Below are 13,857 nucleotides of genomic sequence, written 5' to 3'. Positions count from 1 at the left end.
CCTGATCCCCTTGTCTCTACCTCTCAATTCTGGGGTTATAGGTGTGCATCAGTATGCCTAGCTTGGCAGTCCCAATTTGGAAAACAAAATTTGAAGCCAGGCTTGGTAGATCAGACCTGTAGACTGAAGCAGGAGAATTGCTGTGAATTTGAGGCTAGCCTGGACCACATAGTTCCAGGCCAGTGTAGGCTCTAGAACAAGACCCTAACTGAAAGGGCATAATAAATAACCAGAAATCAGTGACTTATTTGAAATAGTTTAAAACCAACTTGAATTCAGTTATTCAGTAGTCACCTCTTCAGTAAGTTCATCTCTTATTCCTATAAAATCACCACCTGTTCTCAAATACTACTCACATAGTAGGTCTTAAACAACATGGTAAAAAACTGAATAGGTTTTACTCTTTTGAATTTTCTCTTATATTGACATAAGCAAAGCTTTTGTATAGCCTGCTTTCTAAAAGGTTTATGTGTTGTTTAAGAGAAAAACATGAGATAGCTCAGAGATTAGAAGCACTGACTACACTTCTAGAGGTCCTAGGTTCAATTCCCAGCAACCACATGGTGGCTCACAACCATCTGAAATGAGATCTGGTGCCCTCTTCTGGCCTGCAGGGATACACTGTATACATAATAAATAAAGTAAATCTTTTTTTTTTTTTTTTTAAGAGAGAAACATAAGGCAGGGCAGGAACTGAGAGGTGACACAGGGTGTGCAGGCACTTGCTGCACCATCCTGATGACTGGAGTTTAGGTGCCCCACTTGAATGACAAGTCAGGTGTACGTGCATGCCCATAAGCCTAGTCTGGGCAGTGGGATGGGGATATATAGACATCAGAGTTTTGTTGATTTTTATTTAAAACTCCAGTCCTTGCTGGGCACTGTGATGCCTATAATCTCAGCACTTAGGAAGTGGAGATGGAAAGCTGTAACTGAGTGTCAGTCTCTAGGCCAGCTTCATCTGCATAAGAAGTGTCTCAAAAAGGAAAGGAAATTCCAGTATACTAAGGGAGAGTAGGATTTGAACTCTGACCTAAGGTCTGTATATTAGGTATCAGTTTTCTGTCTACTAACCTTTGTGTGCTCAGCTCCTTGAAAAAAGGTCAAAGCACTGCAAAAATTACCCACTGACTCCTTGTGTTTTCCTACCAGTTGCTTTCCGGCTGTACGATCTGGATAAAGATGACAAGATCTCCCGCGATGAGCTGCTGCAGGTATGTGGGGAAGTCTCGGAACAGTGTGCATTTGGGGCCCTGACTTCATTTTTATGGGCAACAGTTGTTCTACCTTTGCAGTAAACATTCATTGAATCCCTGCCGTGGAAAGAGTCCTGATGCAGATAAAAGGCAGAGAAGACCTGCAAACACTTGAAATGGGTCACGAGGTCTTCATGGTTGGGCAGTCTCCACCACTTAAAAGCCGCTGTCTCTGCGGTGCTGAGGAAGTACACAGTGAGCAGGGTCGGATAGCTCACTCACTGACAGGTCAGCTTGGTAGCAGTCATTTTATTCCAAGGACTCTGAAGTAAATTGTGCTGTTTAGTCTCTCCTTAAACTTGGTGTCAGAGGGGACTGCGGTAGCACCATCTGCCCAGTTAACCACTCCAGTTGGTAGTTCCAGCCCATGTGTCCCTGTTTTCCAGCTATGACTGACAGTTGCATGATTTGCATTGTTTACTATCCCTTTCTCTTTGTAAATTTAGGGCAGTAGGGAGCTGTTCCCTTTTTCGAATCTGGAAGACCCCAGGTAGCCAGCACATTGAGGAATTCCCCATGGGGCAAGATGTTTCAAGATATATCTAAAAAGGGAAAGTGCTTCCTGCTCTACACTAAACCAGAACTCAATTTTTTTGTTTTTAAAAAACTTACAAGTTTCCAGGCATGGTGGTGTACACCTTTAATCCAGGTAGAGGCAGGTAGATCTCTGAGTCAGCCTGAGCTACAGATCAAGTTCCAGGACAGCCAGGGCTACTCAAAGAAACCCTTTCTCCAAATAAATAACAAAAATCTCACAAGTTGAAGCCTGCTACTCAATCTTCATTTCAATGAGAAGACCTGAAACAGGAGGCTAATGGTAGGGTATCTTGGCCCTTGCTTTAAAAAAAAATACACATAATATTTACTATTTATTCTTTTGAGAATTTTATATAGGTATGATATTTTTGATTATATATGCCCTCTTCCTTCACTTCTTATTCTCTCCAATACACCCCCCTCCTTAATGTATATCCTATTTGAAAAAAATAACCCACTGAGTGCAGTTAGTGCTAACTATGTGCGAATGGATGTGGGACCATCCCATCCATCGGAGCAACAACATGACTCTCCAGCCTGTTCTGCAAAATGAGTTCCAGGACTGTTATACAGAGAAATGCTGTCTCAAAAAACAAACAATAAAACCCAGAAGACTCCATCCCCCAGTGGCCACCTGCCAATAGCTCCTCAGCTATGGGTGGGGGTCTCATGAGCCCTCACCATCCATACCAGATGTTGACTTTACCCTTTGCTTTTGAGATGGGAATAGCTCTTTTTCTTGAGACACTTACTGAAAAGATGGAGACAGCTACTCTTGAGTTGCACATTTTCATCCTCTGGTCTAGACCTGGCTGTCAGAAAGATGATTTTGGAATGGAGAATTGATATATTTTCTGTCGCTAGAAATTGTGTGGCATGGGATGGGAAAGTCACTGTGGGGCAGGAAGAGCTTTGTTTCATATGTGCTCCTGGGCTGTTGAGGTATTCAGACAAGTTTTAGCCTAGCAAGAAGAGAATAGTTGTCTACAGTAGAAGAGAACATTCATTTGTCTTTCTACACACTATAATTTATAAAGCATTTGGTAAATTATTTCTATACCCTGTCAGTTATACTTCAGTAGAGCGGGTTGCTGTGTTCAAAGACCCATTTCATGAGGCTAGCACGACTCAGACACAAAACCTTTATAAAGATAGTGTGAGAAAAATACCATCCAAACCTTTTCATACCGATTTTTAAAAATTCCAAACATCGGGCTGGAGTGATGCTCAGAGGTTGAGAGCACTAGCTATTCTTGGAGAGGACTCTGATTCCCTGATTCCGTTTCCAGCGCCCATAATATGGCTCACAACCACCTATTACTCTAGTTCAGGGCATCCAGTGTCCTCTTCTGAAAAGAGTGCTGGGGATTTAACTCAGTGGCAGAATGCTCACATGGCACATGGAAGGCCCTGGGTTTAATTGAGAAGACCACACACACAAAAAAGGGAATATGCATATAGAAACTAAATAATAAATAGTTAAAAAACAGTAAATTTCCATTGGTTAGTAAACTTCTAGCTGGATTAGTAAGTGGTAAGGTAGACAAATGGAAGAAGTATTGATCTGGGAATTGAGGCCTGGAGAGACAGCATCTGTCAACTGGTTCATAGCACCTGGATCAAACCACTTCTGGACCTCTTGCCCTCATTAATGGACAAGATAAAGGTATTTTATTGCACCCACTCTTGTCTACCTCCCAACAAGAACATATACACATACATATTCTTAACTCTATGATTCTTTTTGTGTATATAAAGTTGGGAATGTGTCCAGGGCCTCACACATGTGAGTATTCTCCCCACAAGCCTCTCCACAGCCTAAGCTCTTATCATTCTCCAGGCAAAACACCCCAGGAGGCACTAATTGAATTGAGATCTGAGGAGGCTACCACTTGGGGATCAATTTATCTGCTTGGTTACTTGGTTTGGGAGAGGTGGAAATGGTTTGCTAAAATGATATCTTAATCGCTGATCCACAACTTCTAGGTTGGTTAGTTTGTTTGAGACAGGGTTTCTCTGTGTAGCCTTGGCTGTTCTGGAACTTTCTCTGTAGATCAACCTGCCTCTGTCTCTTGAGTGTTAGTATTAAAGGCATGCGCCACCACTGTCTGGCACAACTTTTGGTTTTTAAGAATTGGTTGATTGCCCTGTCTCGAAAAAACAAAAGAATTGGTTGACAGTTATGTAAGTAGTATATGTAACTGGTAAGAGCTACTTGACAAGCTAAGGAAGATAATTGGAGTCTAGGCAGTTAAGGCCAGTGCCAACCAGAGCAGCATAGTAAATCTATCTAAAAAATAGTCCTCTTTTGCCTGCCCCCACCTCAACAAAAATAATTGGTAAAAAGTAGAAACCCACTGCTGATACAATTTATTATTTCCAGAAGGATGCAAATGAATGGGAAAAGGAAGGCCTGTGAGCCACTAGGCAAGAGGACATTGAAGTTACTTATTTTGTTTAAGGTGGCATGATTGTGTGTGGTACTGGGGCCTTGTGTTTGCTTTGTGAGCACTATCCCAGACACCCCCACGTTTTAAAAAGGTCTTCACTGAGTTCACCCAAACTGGACTCAATTTGTAATCATCCCACATAGGCCTCCTTCATAGTCTTCAAGGAGGTTTATGTGGGCTGTAACCTGAAATAAAGGCTCAGTGCCCCCCCCCAGGTCTGCTTCTGTATTGGATTCCAAAACAGCCCACCAAGCTGACCTACATCAGTAAAAAACTGCTTTGCCCCATGTAACAGAACACCCAGGGATAGGTTATCTGGGTATCACAGTACCTGAGTATCCCAGCTTCTGCTCTGTTCTTGTGTGGAATTTATAACATGTGTGATGTACCTCACAGCCCCAGTATGACTGCTGTGCCAGCAAACATGCCTGTAGTTTGAGCAAGAAGAATCAGTCTGTCCATATGGAGAAGACTCTTCGTGACTTTGCTGGAGTCACACTCACTTCCTTGTTTTAGAATGGCCTAGATAAGAAGCTAAGGATTTCACCTCTCCTGCTGGTGAATCAAAGGAATCAAAGGGAGGAGGAGTTGAGGTGGCTTTTTCTCAAGCCTCCTCTAAGGCTTTTGGTCTTGTAGGTCCTTCGAATGATGGTTGGCGTGAACATCTCAGATGAGCAGCTGGGCAGCATTGCGGACAGGACCATTCAGGAGGCCGACCAGGATGGGGATAGTGCCATATCCTTCACGGAATTTGTTAAGGTCTGTCCACATTTTTATTTTTTCCCCCTTCCATCCTTTTTTATTAGCATGTATTATTTATAATGAGTTTTAGTGTAACATTTTTATACATGTATATATTGTAATCATATTCACTCTGTCTCCCTCTCACTTGCCGATTCTCTTATTTTCCTCAACTAATCTTTTATGTTCTTTTCTTTTTGGAGGGTAAAGATAAGAGTTTAATTGGAGTTACTTACAGGGCATGGGGGATCTTATGAAGGTCTTCATAGCTGAAGGAAATGTCTCTCCCCAGCAACCATTAGCTTGCCATGGATCCTCGGGGAGGGGTGTGCCCTTATGAGCCTTTCCCCCTTACCTTTTGATTTTAAGTTCAATTCTGTTGCATAGAAGGAGGAAGAGAACACCCATTATTTAGAAGGGTGCTCAGAATGGTCATAATCTTAATGATAAATTGTTTGTTTGTTTTTCAACTCCAGGTTTTGGAGAAGGTGGATGTAGAACAGAAAATGAGCATCCGGTTTCTTCACTAAAGGACAGGACCAAAATATTCTTGCTTTCTAGTATTTAAGAACTGGAACTTCCTTCTGTCCTCCAGCCCCACCCCTGTCCTGTCATCCCCCTTTACCAGAATACTACTGCTCTTGCATGACAACCTGAAGTCTTTCCTGTCCACACAGACTTGCCTTTGGTGTGTAAACAGGGCGTTACAGAATGGTACCCTCAGTCTATTTCTGTTCGTATGTACCCACCAGGTCTCTATTTGTAACATCTTCCCTTGTTTTGCTGCTGAATGCCATGCATCCATCCTGTCTGGGGAAATGAGATAGGGACTCGTGTCAAGAACATCCAGAAAAGCTCCCACTGGATGGAGACCATATCCATGCTACCTTCCCTTCATCAAGCCTTCATCATGTTCCTATGTCCTTCTTGTGTCTTTTACTTCCTACCTCCCTGTCAACCAACCGTGTATCCATTTGATCCTTTTGATTGAGATTCCCTGTGTTCTCCTTGATTCTGGGCTCTGCTGTCAAGCCTGTCTCCAGTGTGACAGGATAGTGAATGGTCCGGTGGTTTATATCTACCTTCTTCTGGATGTGTCTCCGAGACATTGCCTATTGAGGAGATTTTTGGCAACAGTACAACTCTTGGAAGCATGTGACTCTCTTGGTCCCCTGCACTGTTTCATCACAGGGCTTATGAACAGAGATATTCTAGAAAGGTAGTCATGGTGAGGCTTGTAGAACCATGTCTCCTAGGTGGTTTCCCCAGGTCTCTCTACCTCTGGTTTTTTATTTTCAACATATTTATGGGGCTTCTTTTCTGAGTACAGTGTTGACATTCAGAAAATAGTCTTAATGCCTGACAGTTTGCTTCTCTTTGGGACATTGTCACCAATAGAGTAGCTGTTTTGACAACATGGTAGTGGGCCTTCTTGTAGTTTTCTGCAGAGGCTAGGCACCCTGGAGAGCTGCCCACATTCACTCTGCCCTCAGTGTTCTGTATCTGGAAGACCTTCACATTTCCAATAGAAAGACAGACTAGTGTTATGGGAGTGCCTGATTTATCTCAGAACTCCTGAATTAAATTGTCTTCGATGTCTTAAAGTTTTGCACAAAATTCTGAATGAATCTGATGCTTGGCAAATTTTAATGCTGGAAGCCCTGTCCATAACCCTGGTCCAGGTGTTGAATGCGTTGTCTCATGAGCTTCCTGATCACATGACCTTCCTAGCTCCTTGTGGAGAGTGTAGACCACTGCACACCCTCTAGGAGTGTAGGGCCTGGCACTGGTGACGCCAACGGAAGTGATAGCAGAGGTCTTTGAAAGGCCTAGCTCCACTTTTGGGCCAGTGTCAGCTTGCTTTAGACCTCACTGAGTCAGGCTGCTTCTATCCTGTGTCTGTGTAAGTCCGCTCTTGACTGACTCTCTCTGACATTGTTTGCTTGCTTGCTTGCTTGCTTGTTTCTTTGCTTTGGAAGGCTATCCAAGATGTGTAAACAATTCTTTAGGAAAGAAATTGCTATTAAAAACCCAGACAAACAAAACACTGCAAAATGGAAGGATAAGGGTGAGGAGCAGGGAGTGGCCAGGATGGATGGCTGGAGTCCACATGAACTGGGGAATTCTTTATGAAATATCTGTCTGACTTTGTGATCAAATGATGTAATATAAGAATTGTATAAAAGGGAAGAATTGTCTGATACTGATCTGTTTGAGAAGTACTTCAGAGGCTTCTTGATTTATATATTTAAACTTTCTAAAATTATGCCCCCCTTGGCTGTATAGCAAACTGTTTTAATCCACAGTTGTGCCTTATTGTCCCATTAAAATTGTATTCCTCAATCCATCAATAAATTATCATTAAAACAAAAGAATTTGGTTGACTTTTATCTGTGTGTTCTATAATTTTATATAACTCAAGTGTCTCAAGTTTGAAATAATATAGTGTCTCCCTTGCACAAATTTATGTTTATAGTATCAATTGCAAGGCCTGTGACATAGAGATATTCATCTAGGGGCTCAGTCTGCCAAGAGTCATGGTGTTTCATCTCTGGCACCTTCATACTAATTCCAAGTAAGATCTAATCTAATTTCCTTCTTTCTTCTTTCCTTTCTTTCCCTTCCTTCCTTCCTTCCTCCTTCCTTTCTTTCAGGAGTGGATGGGGTATTAGGGTGGGGTTTTGCTTGCTTATTTTATTTTTTGAGGCAGAGTCTTGTTTGCCTGACTGGCTTAGAATTTACCAGGTAGATCTGGCTGGCCTCAAACTTGCAAAGTCCTTCCACCTTAGCTTCCCAAAACACCCAGCTAAAATCTCTGTGTGTGTGTGTGTGTGTGTGTGTGTGTGTGTGTGTGTGTGTGTGTGTGTGTTATGTGGAATTCAGTTAGGGCCTTACACTTGCTAGGCAAGTGCTACATAGCTGAGCCATGTGTCCATCTGTCAGTTTCTTTTCTCTAGTCTCTAAATCTAAGAAGCATTGCTTACAGAGGAGGTGTTACAAGAAAATAAATAGCAAGTTGAGTGTGGTGTATACCTACAACACAAGCACTCTGGAGGTGGACACATAAGGATCAGGGGTTCAAGCTTAGGTTTGAAACCTTGTTTTAAAAAAGAAAAAAAAAATGAGACTGGACAGATACTCAGCAGTTAAGAGCACCTGCTGTTCTTACAGAGGGCCAGGGATGGATTCCCAGCACCTGTCCAGTGGCTTTACATTTGGTTTTTAACTCCAGTTCCAGTGTATCTGTACCCTCTTCTGGCCTCTGAAGGCATCAAGTACACATGTGCATAGATACACCAGGCAAAATATTCATTACACACACACACCTTATTTTAAAAAAAAAAATCTAGCATTATAGACATTCTAATATAGATCAATAATCTCAGCAGTTCATTACCCCTGCTAGTCTCATAACATATAAAAAAGTCTGCAAAGCCCATTGTAGAGCTAGTTGGTGATTCTAGCACTTAGGAGACAGAGATGTGGACCTGGAGAGGAAGCTCAGTGGTTAAGAGCAACAGCTACTCTTCCAGAAGACCCAGGTTCAGTTCCCAGCACCCACACGGCAGCTCACAGCGGTCTGTAGCTCCAGTTCCAGAGGATCAGATACCCTCATACAGACATACACACAGGCAAAACAGCAATGTGCAATCTTTAAAAGAAGAAGACAGAGACAGGAGACTCAGGAGTTCAAGGCCATGCTCCACTCACTACTGAAGTTTGAGGCCAGTTTATGCTACAGGAGACCCTGTCTCAAAAACAGCAACCAGTGAGGTTGGAGGGATGGCTCAGCAGTTAGCATGTTGCTTTTGTGGAAGGTCAGAGTTCAGTTCTCAGTATCCATGTTGGTAAATTCTCAGTGCTTGTGACTCCAGCTCAAGAGAATCAAGTGCTCTGGCCTTACTGCTCACACCCACACTCAACAAACACACACACACAAACATGCAGTTAGAAATCTGTTTGTTTTGAGACAGGTTTTCTCTGTGTGATAGCTCTGACTGTCCTGGAACTCAATCTGTAGACCAGGCTAGCCTTGAACTCACAGATTGGCCAAAAAAACTTAAAAGATGCATTCAATGTCTAAACTGTGTTGGAGCTTATAGGCTTAAGCACCAGTGGAAATCTACTTAAACATTCCTGGCAATACTAAAAAGGGAAATTTAATGCAATTGTATATTATTCAGACTGGATCACACCTGAATATTTGGAGGATTGAACCCAACCATTCCTGTCTGATATTTTTTCTTAGGGCCTTGAAATCAGAAACTTTTATTGATAAGACTTGGAAGCTTATAACCTGAGAGCACTGTGAAAAAAATCCCCTTGTGTCATGCCGAATTCCTTATTTACTTACTTACTTGCTTATGAGGCAGTCTTCCTGTGTAGCCCTGGTTGGCATGGACCTCAAGATGTAGATCAAACTAGCCATGAATGCAGAAATTCTCCTGCTTCTGCCTCTTCGGGTGGAGTAAAGGTGTGTGCCACCACTCCTGGCTGTGATGTTCACTTTCTTGAGAGGAGGAGTTGTCTCTTCTCAGCCTAATCTAAGAACAAATTTCTAGCTGCCATTAAAATATGTCCTATAGGATGTCATTCTGGAGACTAGCCATGGAGAATTTTATCTTCTCAAAATTGAAAAAGCTTCAAAGAATGAGTGTGCTATTTTAATGTGTTATGTGCTATATCTTTGGTGGATAGGGAGCTAAGCAGCCTGTAATCTGTTGTAACTGTTGTGTGAAATCATTTGTACCTATTACCAAGGGCATTTCCGTTATCCTTGTATCAACATAAAGTCAGAAGAGAAGGGTGCTTGAGAAAAAAAGGTGCTGGGTGTGGCTTGGGTCCTGACTTGGGGCTTCTAGAGAATGAAGAATGGACAAATAGACATGCATACAGACAGTAAAGCTCTAAGTCAGTTCTGTCCAGACTACCCCTGCAACCAGGAACCTCGGTGTGTTAGGTATAGCAGAGGAGCGGTTGGCTAGTCTCAAGATCTCTGTAGAGCAGTCTCAGGCTGTAAACATCTGGAAGGAGAAAGCTGTGGTTCCTAGTATGCACACACTGATCCATGAACACTTGTTCTCAGATTCCTCAGGAATGCTTTGACATTTCTACATGGGTAAAAACTTTGTGAAATTGTTCCATGGGTCCATATCAAAATACACATTTACTCAGGGCTTCACTCACTCAGATCTTCCTCCATTCCATACAGAAGGGGAAGGAAGACACAAATACAAACTGTGTTAAAGGGCTAAGGGTAGACTTCAGAGACAGTCTTCTTTCTATTTGGTAATATTTTCCAAGGGATCTCACAAGGACTCATGTGGTTGTGAAACTGTGGAAAGCAATTCAATGAGCACTGACTGATAAGCTGATGTTTTTGACAAAGAAATAAACATGTCACACTACTCTTCACATATTGCAAGGCCTATTCATTTTATCGCTTTAAACTTATATACAAACATATATATGCTATTTTATATGTATGAATGTTTTCCTACAACATGTATGTTTACTTATTGTATGTATGTTTGATGCCTATGGAACTTGACTTATGAATAGTTGTGGATGACTATATGGGTGCTGAGACCCAGAACCCAGGTCCTTTGCAAGAGCAACAAGTGTTCATACCCTGAGCTTTTTTAACTGTCAGACAATGCTGCCACAATAAAACCTTTGGATGTTAATGTCATGTTGGTAAACCCCGGACAGATCTAGTTTGTCAGGATTAAAGGATTAGGATAAACAAATAGGCTGAATAGATGTTTATTCAGGGAGAAATAACTTACAACCTAGACAGATGAACACCAGGAAATTCAACCCGATCCTCTCCTGTCTGAGTCACGCCAGAAAGAGAGTGCCTTTCCTGGCCCCCTCCGACCTCCTACCACAGGTCACTCCGCCCATGGCTCCACCCCCAATGGGCGTGGCCAGTGCCACAGAACTATCTCACTACAAAAGTCACTTGGAGCAATCATCCTCCCATTTCAGCAGAGCTGCTCGGCTTGCACGCGTTTTGTCTTGTGTTACAAGTAACTCCAAAAGTCCCCTTTTAACAAAATTCTGCTTGTCATAGTTTGTTAAGAGCTATTCTACAGGGACCGGAATCAGAAGGATCGTCTGCTGCCAGACAATATTTGGCAGCACACTTCTAGGCAGAACCGGAATAAGACGGGCCTCGGCAGCTAGGCACTATTTGGTGACACACCTCCAGGCGTAACTACCACAAGCATGCACAAAGTTCTGGATTCCATTCTTAGCACTGTACAAAATCAGGCTTGGTGGCACACATCTGTAATTCCAGCATGGGAGGTGGAGACAGGAGAATCAGAACTTCAAGATCATCTTTTAACTTTATTTATTTTTATGTGTATGGGTGCCTACATGCACATCTATGCACTATGGTGGACAGAAGAGGGTCTTGCAGCCTCTAAAACTCTAGTTACAGATAGTTGTGAGCTACCATGTAGCTGCTGGGAATTGAGCTGTCCTCTAAAAACCACTGAGCCATGTCCCCAGTCCCTCAAGGTCAGTCTTACTACAGGAGATCCGGTCTCCAAAAAAAGAGAATAAGTATATATGTGTCAGATCAATGGCATAGGCACAGTATTATTGATATTAATAATAGTATTCACATGGTTAAATTGGAAGAAAATTAGTTGGATGATAATTGAATACCATATAGTAAAAATGTAGAAGACCAAAGTTAGCAATATTGGAGAAATAAATTTCAAGAGTTACCTAGTATAGTGTTACAGTAATGAAGATATGTGGTAGGAGCTGGAGAAATGGCTCAGCAGTTAAGAGTACTGAGTGTTCTTCCAGAGGACCCGAGTCCAGGGGACCTGACAGCCTTACACAGGCATACAAACATGCAAAACACCAATACGTATAAAAATAAATAATTAAAAAAATTATGTGGGTATTCTTCAGCCCCAATTCTTTTTTTTTGTTTTGTCTTTTGTTTTTTGAGACGGTTTTTCTGTGTAACAGCTCTGACTGTCCTGGAACCAGCTATGCAGACTCAAATTCAGAGGTCTGCTTACCTCTGCTTCCTAAGTGCTGGGATTACAGGCTTGAGTCACCACCACTCAGATAAAGATTTTATCTTTCTTCCTTTTTTCTTTTTCTTCCTTCCTTCCTTTCTATCTATCTTTCTTTCTTTCTTTTCAAACAGGGATTCTCTGTGTAGCTTAAGAGTCTTCTAGAACTCACTCTATAGACCAGGCTGGCCTTGAACTCACATCGATCTGCCTGCCTATGCCTCCTGAGTGCTGGAATTAAAGGCGTGAGCCACCACCACTGGCCAGCCACAATTTTTAAAAGTAAAAGTTTTCAGGAAAACTACAAACATAACCAAATAAGATGGGGTTCAGATGGCAGAGGAGGGGGGATTGCTGAAGGGTTAAAGTACTTTGGAGAGATGGCTCTGCAGGTAGAGAGCACCTGTTGCTCATGCAGGGACCCAGGTATGATTCTCAGCACTGACGCGGTGATTCACAATGATCTGTGTGTGACTCCAGATCCACGGTAACTGACACCCTTTTCAATCTCCTCAGGCACCAAGCAAGCATGTGGTACATGTATATAAGAAGGGAAAGCATTCATTTACATAAACATTTTAAAATATGTTTAAAATAAAAGTAGATAGGAAACATGGATATGGGTATATTAAATAGAGGGCTGAGGATATAGCTCAGATGAGTGTTTGCCTCATATGCAACTATGCACACATACAAATCAGGCAGGGTTACTGAAAGCTACTGAACATTGCTCACCTATACTCCATATAAATAGTATGAACACAGCACTTTGCTCCAGTGGTAACAGATCCTCCCCCGTGTCATCTGACCCCCTGGTTGAGTGAGTTAAGGATGGATAAAAAACAATCTCTGTCTGTTCTTTGGGCTTCAGCTTAGCATAGGCGCCATTGCTCGATATTGCTCATTTGAATTACTGTTGTCTGTGTAGCCCTCTGTCCCTACTCAGTCCCTACCTCTCCATAACCCTTCTTGGCAGCTCACCTAGACCCTCCAGCTAGCTTCAGTATGCTGTGGCTTTCTAACTGGGTTAAGTAATATCTAGCTAACCACAGTGACTCTTTCCCAATTGTACCAGCTCTGTCTGAATGCAATAAAACAAACATCTTTGAACACAGAGGTTTATGTAATCCTTTGTAGGCATTCTGTAAACTACATATATACATCCTATAAAATACTGTGTGAAATGCAATGATACGATACACAGTTAACACTGGAAGAAGAACCTGTGTTTGGGTTGAGGACATAGGTTGTTCAGTTGGCAGGCAGGACATAACCAGTGTGGTAGATTACCTTCTGCTACATAGTGAATTTGAGTCCAGCCTGTACAAGCTAACAAGGGAAATCAAGGCTGCTTGATAAATTGCAGCCAGTGAAGCAATGTAGCTTGTGAATTTACCGTTAATAGATTCTGACATTGTGGAAATCCACAACCACGTTTCCTCTGTGTTTGGCAGAGTACCCTTACCGAAGAGGGTTCAGCCTAGGAATTTGGATTCAATAAATGGGCTAGATGACTACCCTGTTGTTCAGCAAGCATGGGAGAACTCTCCTCATAGTATGGAAGAGTCACAAGATTGCCTTCCCTACCTCTCCTGGAACTATAGCTAAAGAATCTTTAAATCTTAGATTTGGGAAAAACAACAAAATTGCCTTTTATCATTCTCTCATTCAGTTCAGCACACAGGCCCTCAGTGGTGAGGAAAATTGCGCTCCTGTGTTGACCTTTAAACAGCAGGCTACGTTCGGGCTTTTAAGATTCTAAAAGAGTCAAAGTTAGAACTGAAACCATGAAATTGTTCCTCTGTGTAATGTAATCTTTCAGGCCAAGAC

The 13,857-nt window shown here is 42.2% G+C and overlaps 1 protein-coding gene across 1 annotated transcript in view; it reads left to right on the top strand.

Moving 5' to 3' along the window:
- Positions 1 to 5,966, top strand: part of Chp1 (calcineurin like EF-hand protein 1) — a 29,783-nt gene extending 23,817 nt beyond the window's left edge. Inside the window, exons 5-7 of the mRNA XM_051183674.1 lie at positions 1,153 to 1,214; positions 4,880 to 5,002; positions 5,461 to 5,966. Coding sequence (XP_051039631.1) covers positions 1,153 to 1,214; positions 4,880 to 5,002; positions 5,461 to 5,514 — 239 coding nt within the window. The 3' untranslated portion in view covers positions 5,515 to 5,966. The remainder of the gene's footprint in view (positions 1 to 1,152; positions 1,215 to 4,879; positions 5,003 to 5,460) is intronic.
- The last annotated feature ends 7,891 nt before the right edge of the window (positions 5,967 to 13,857 follow it).

Source organism: Phodopus roborovskii, unplaced genomic scaffold, assembly GCF_943737965.1.
Source record: "Phodopus roborovskii unplaced genomic scaffold, PHOROB, whole genome shotgun sequence".
In the NCBI taxonomy this organism is placed as follows: Eukaryota; Metazoa; Chordata; class Mammalia; order Rodentia; family Cricetidae; genus Phodopus; species Phodopus roborovskii.
This window is presented reverse-complemented; position numbering and strand designations above follow the sequence as displayed.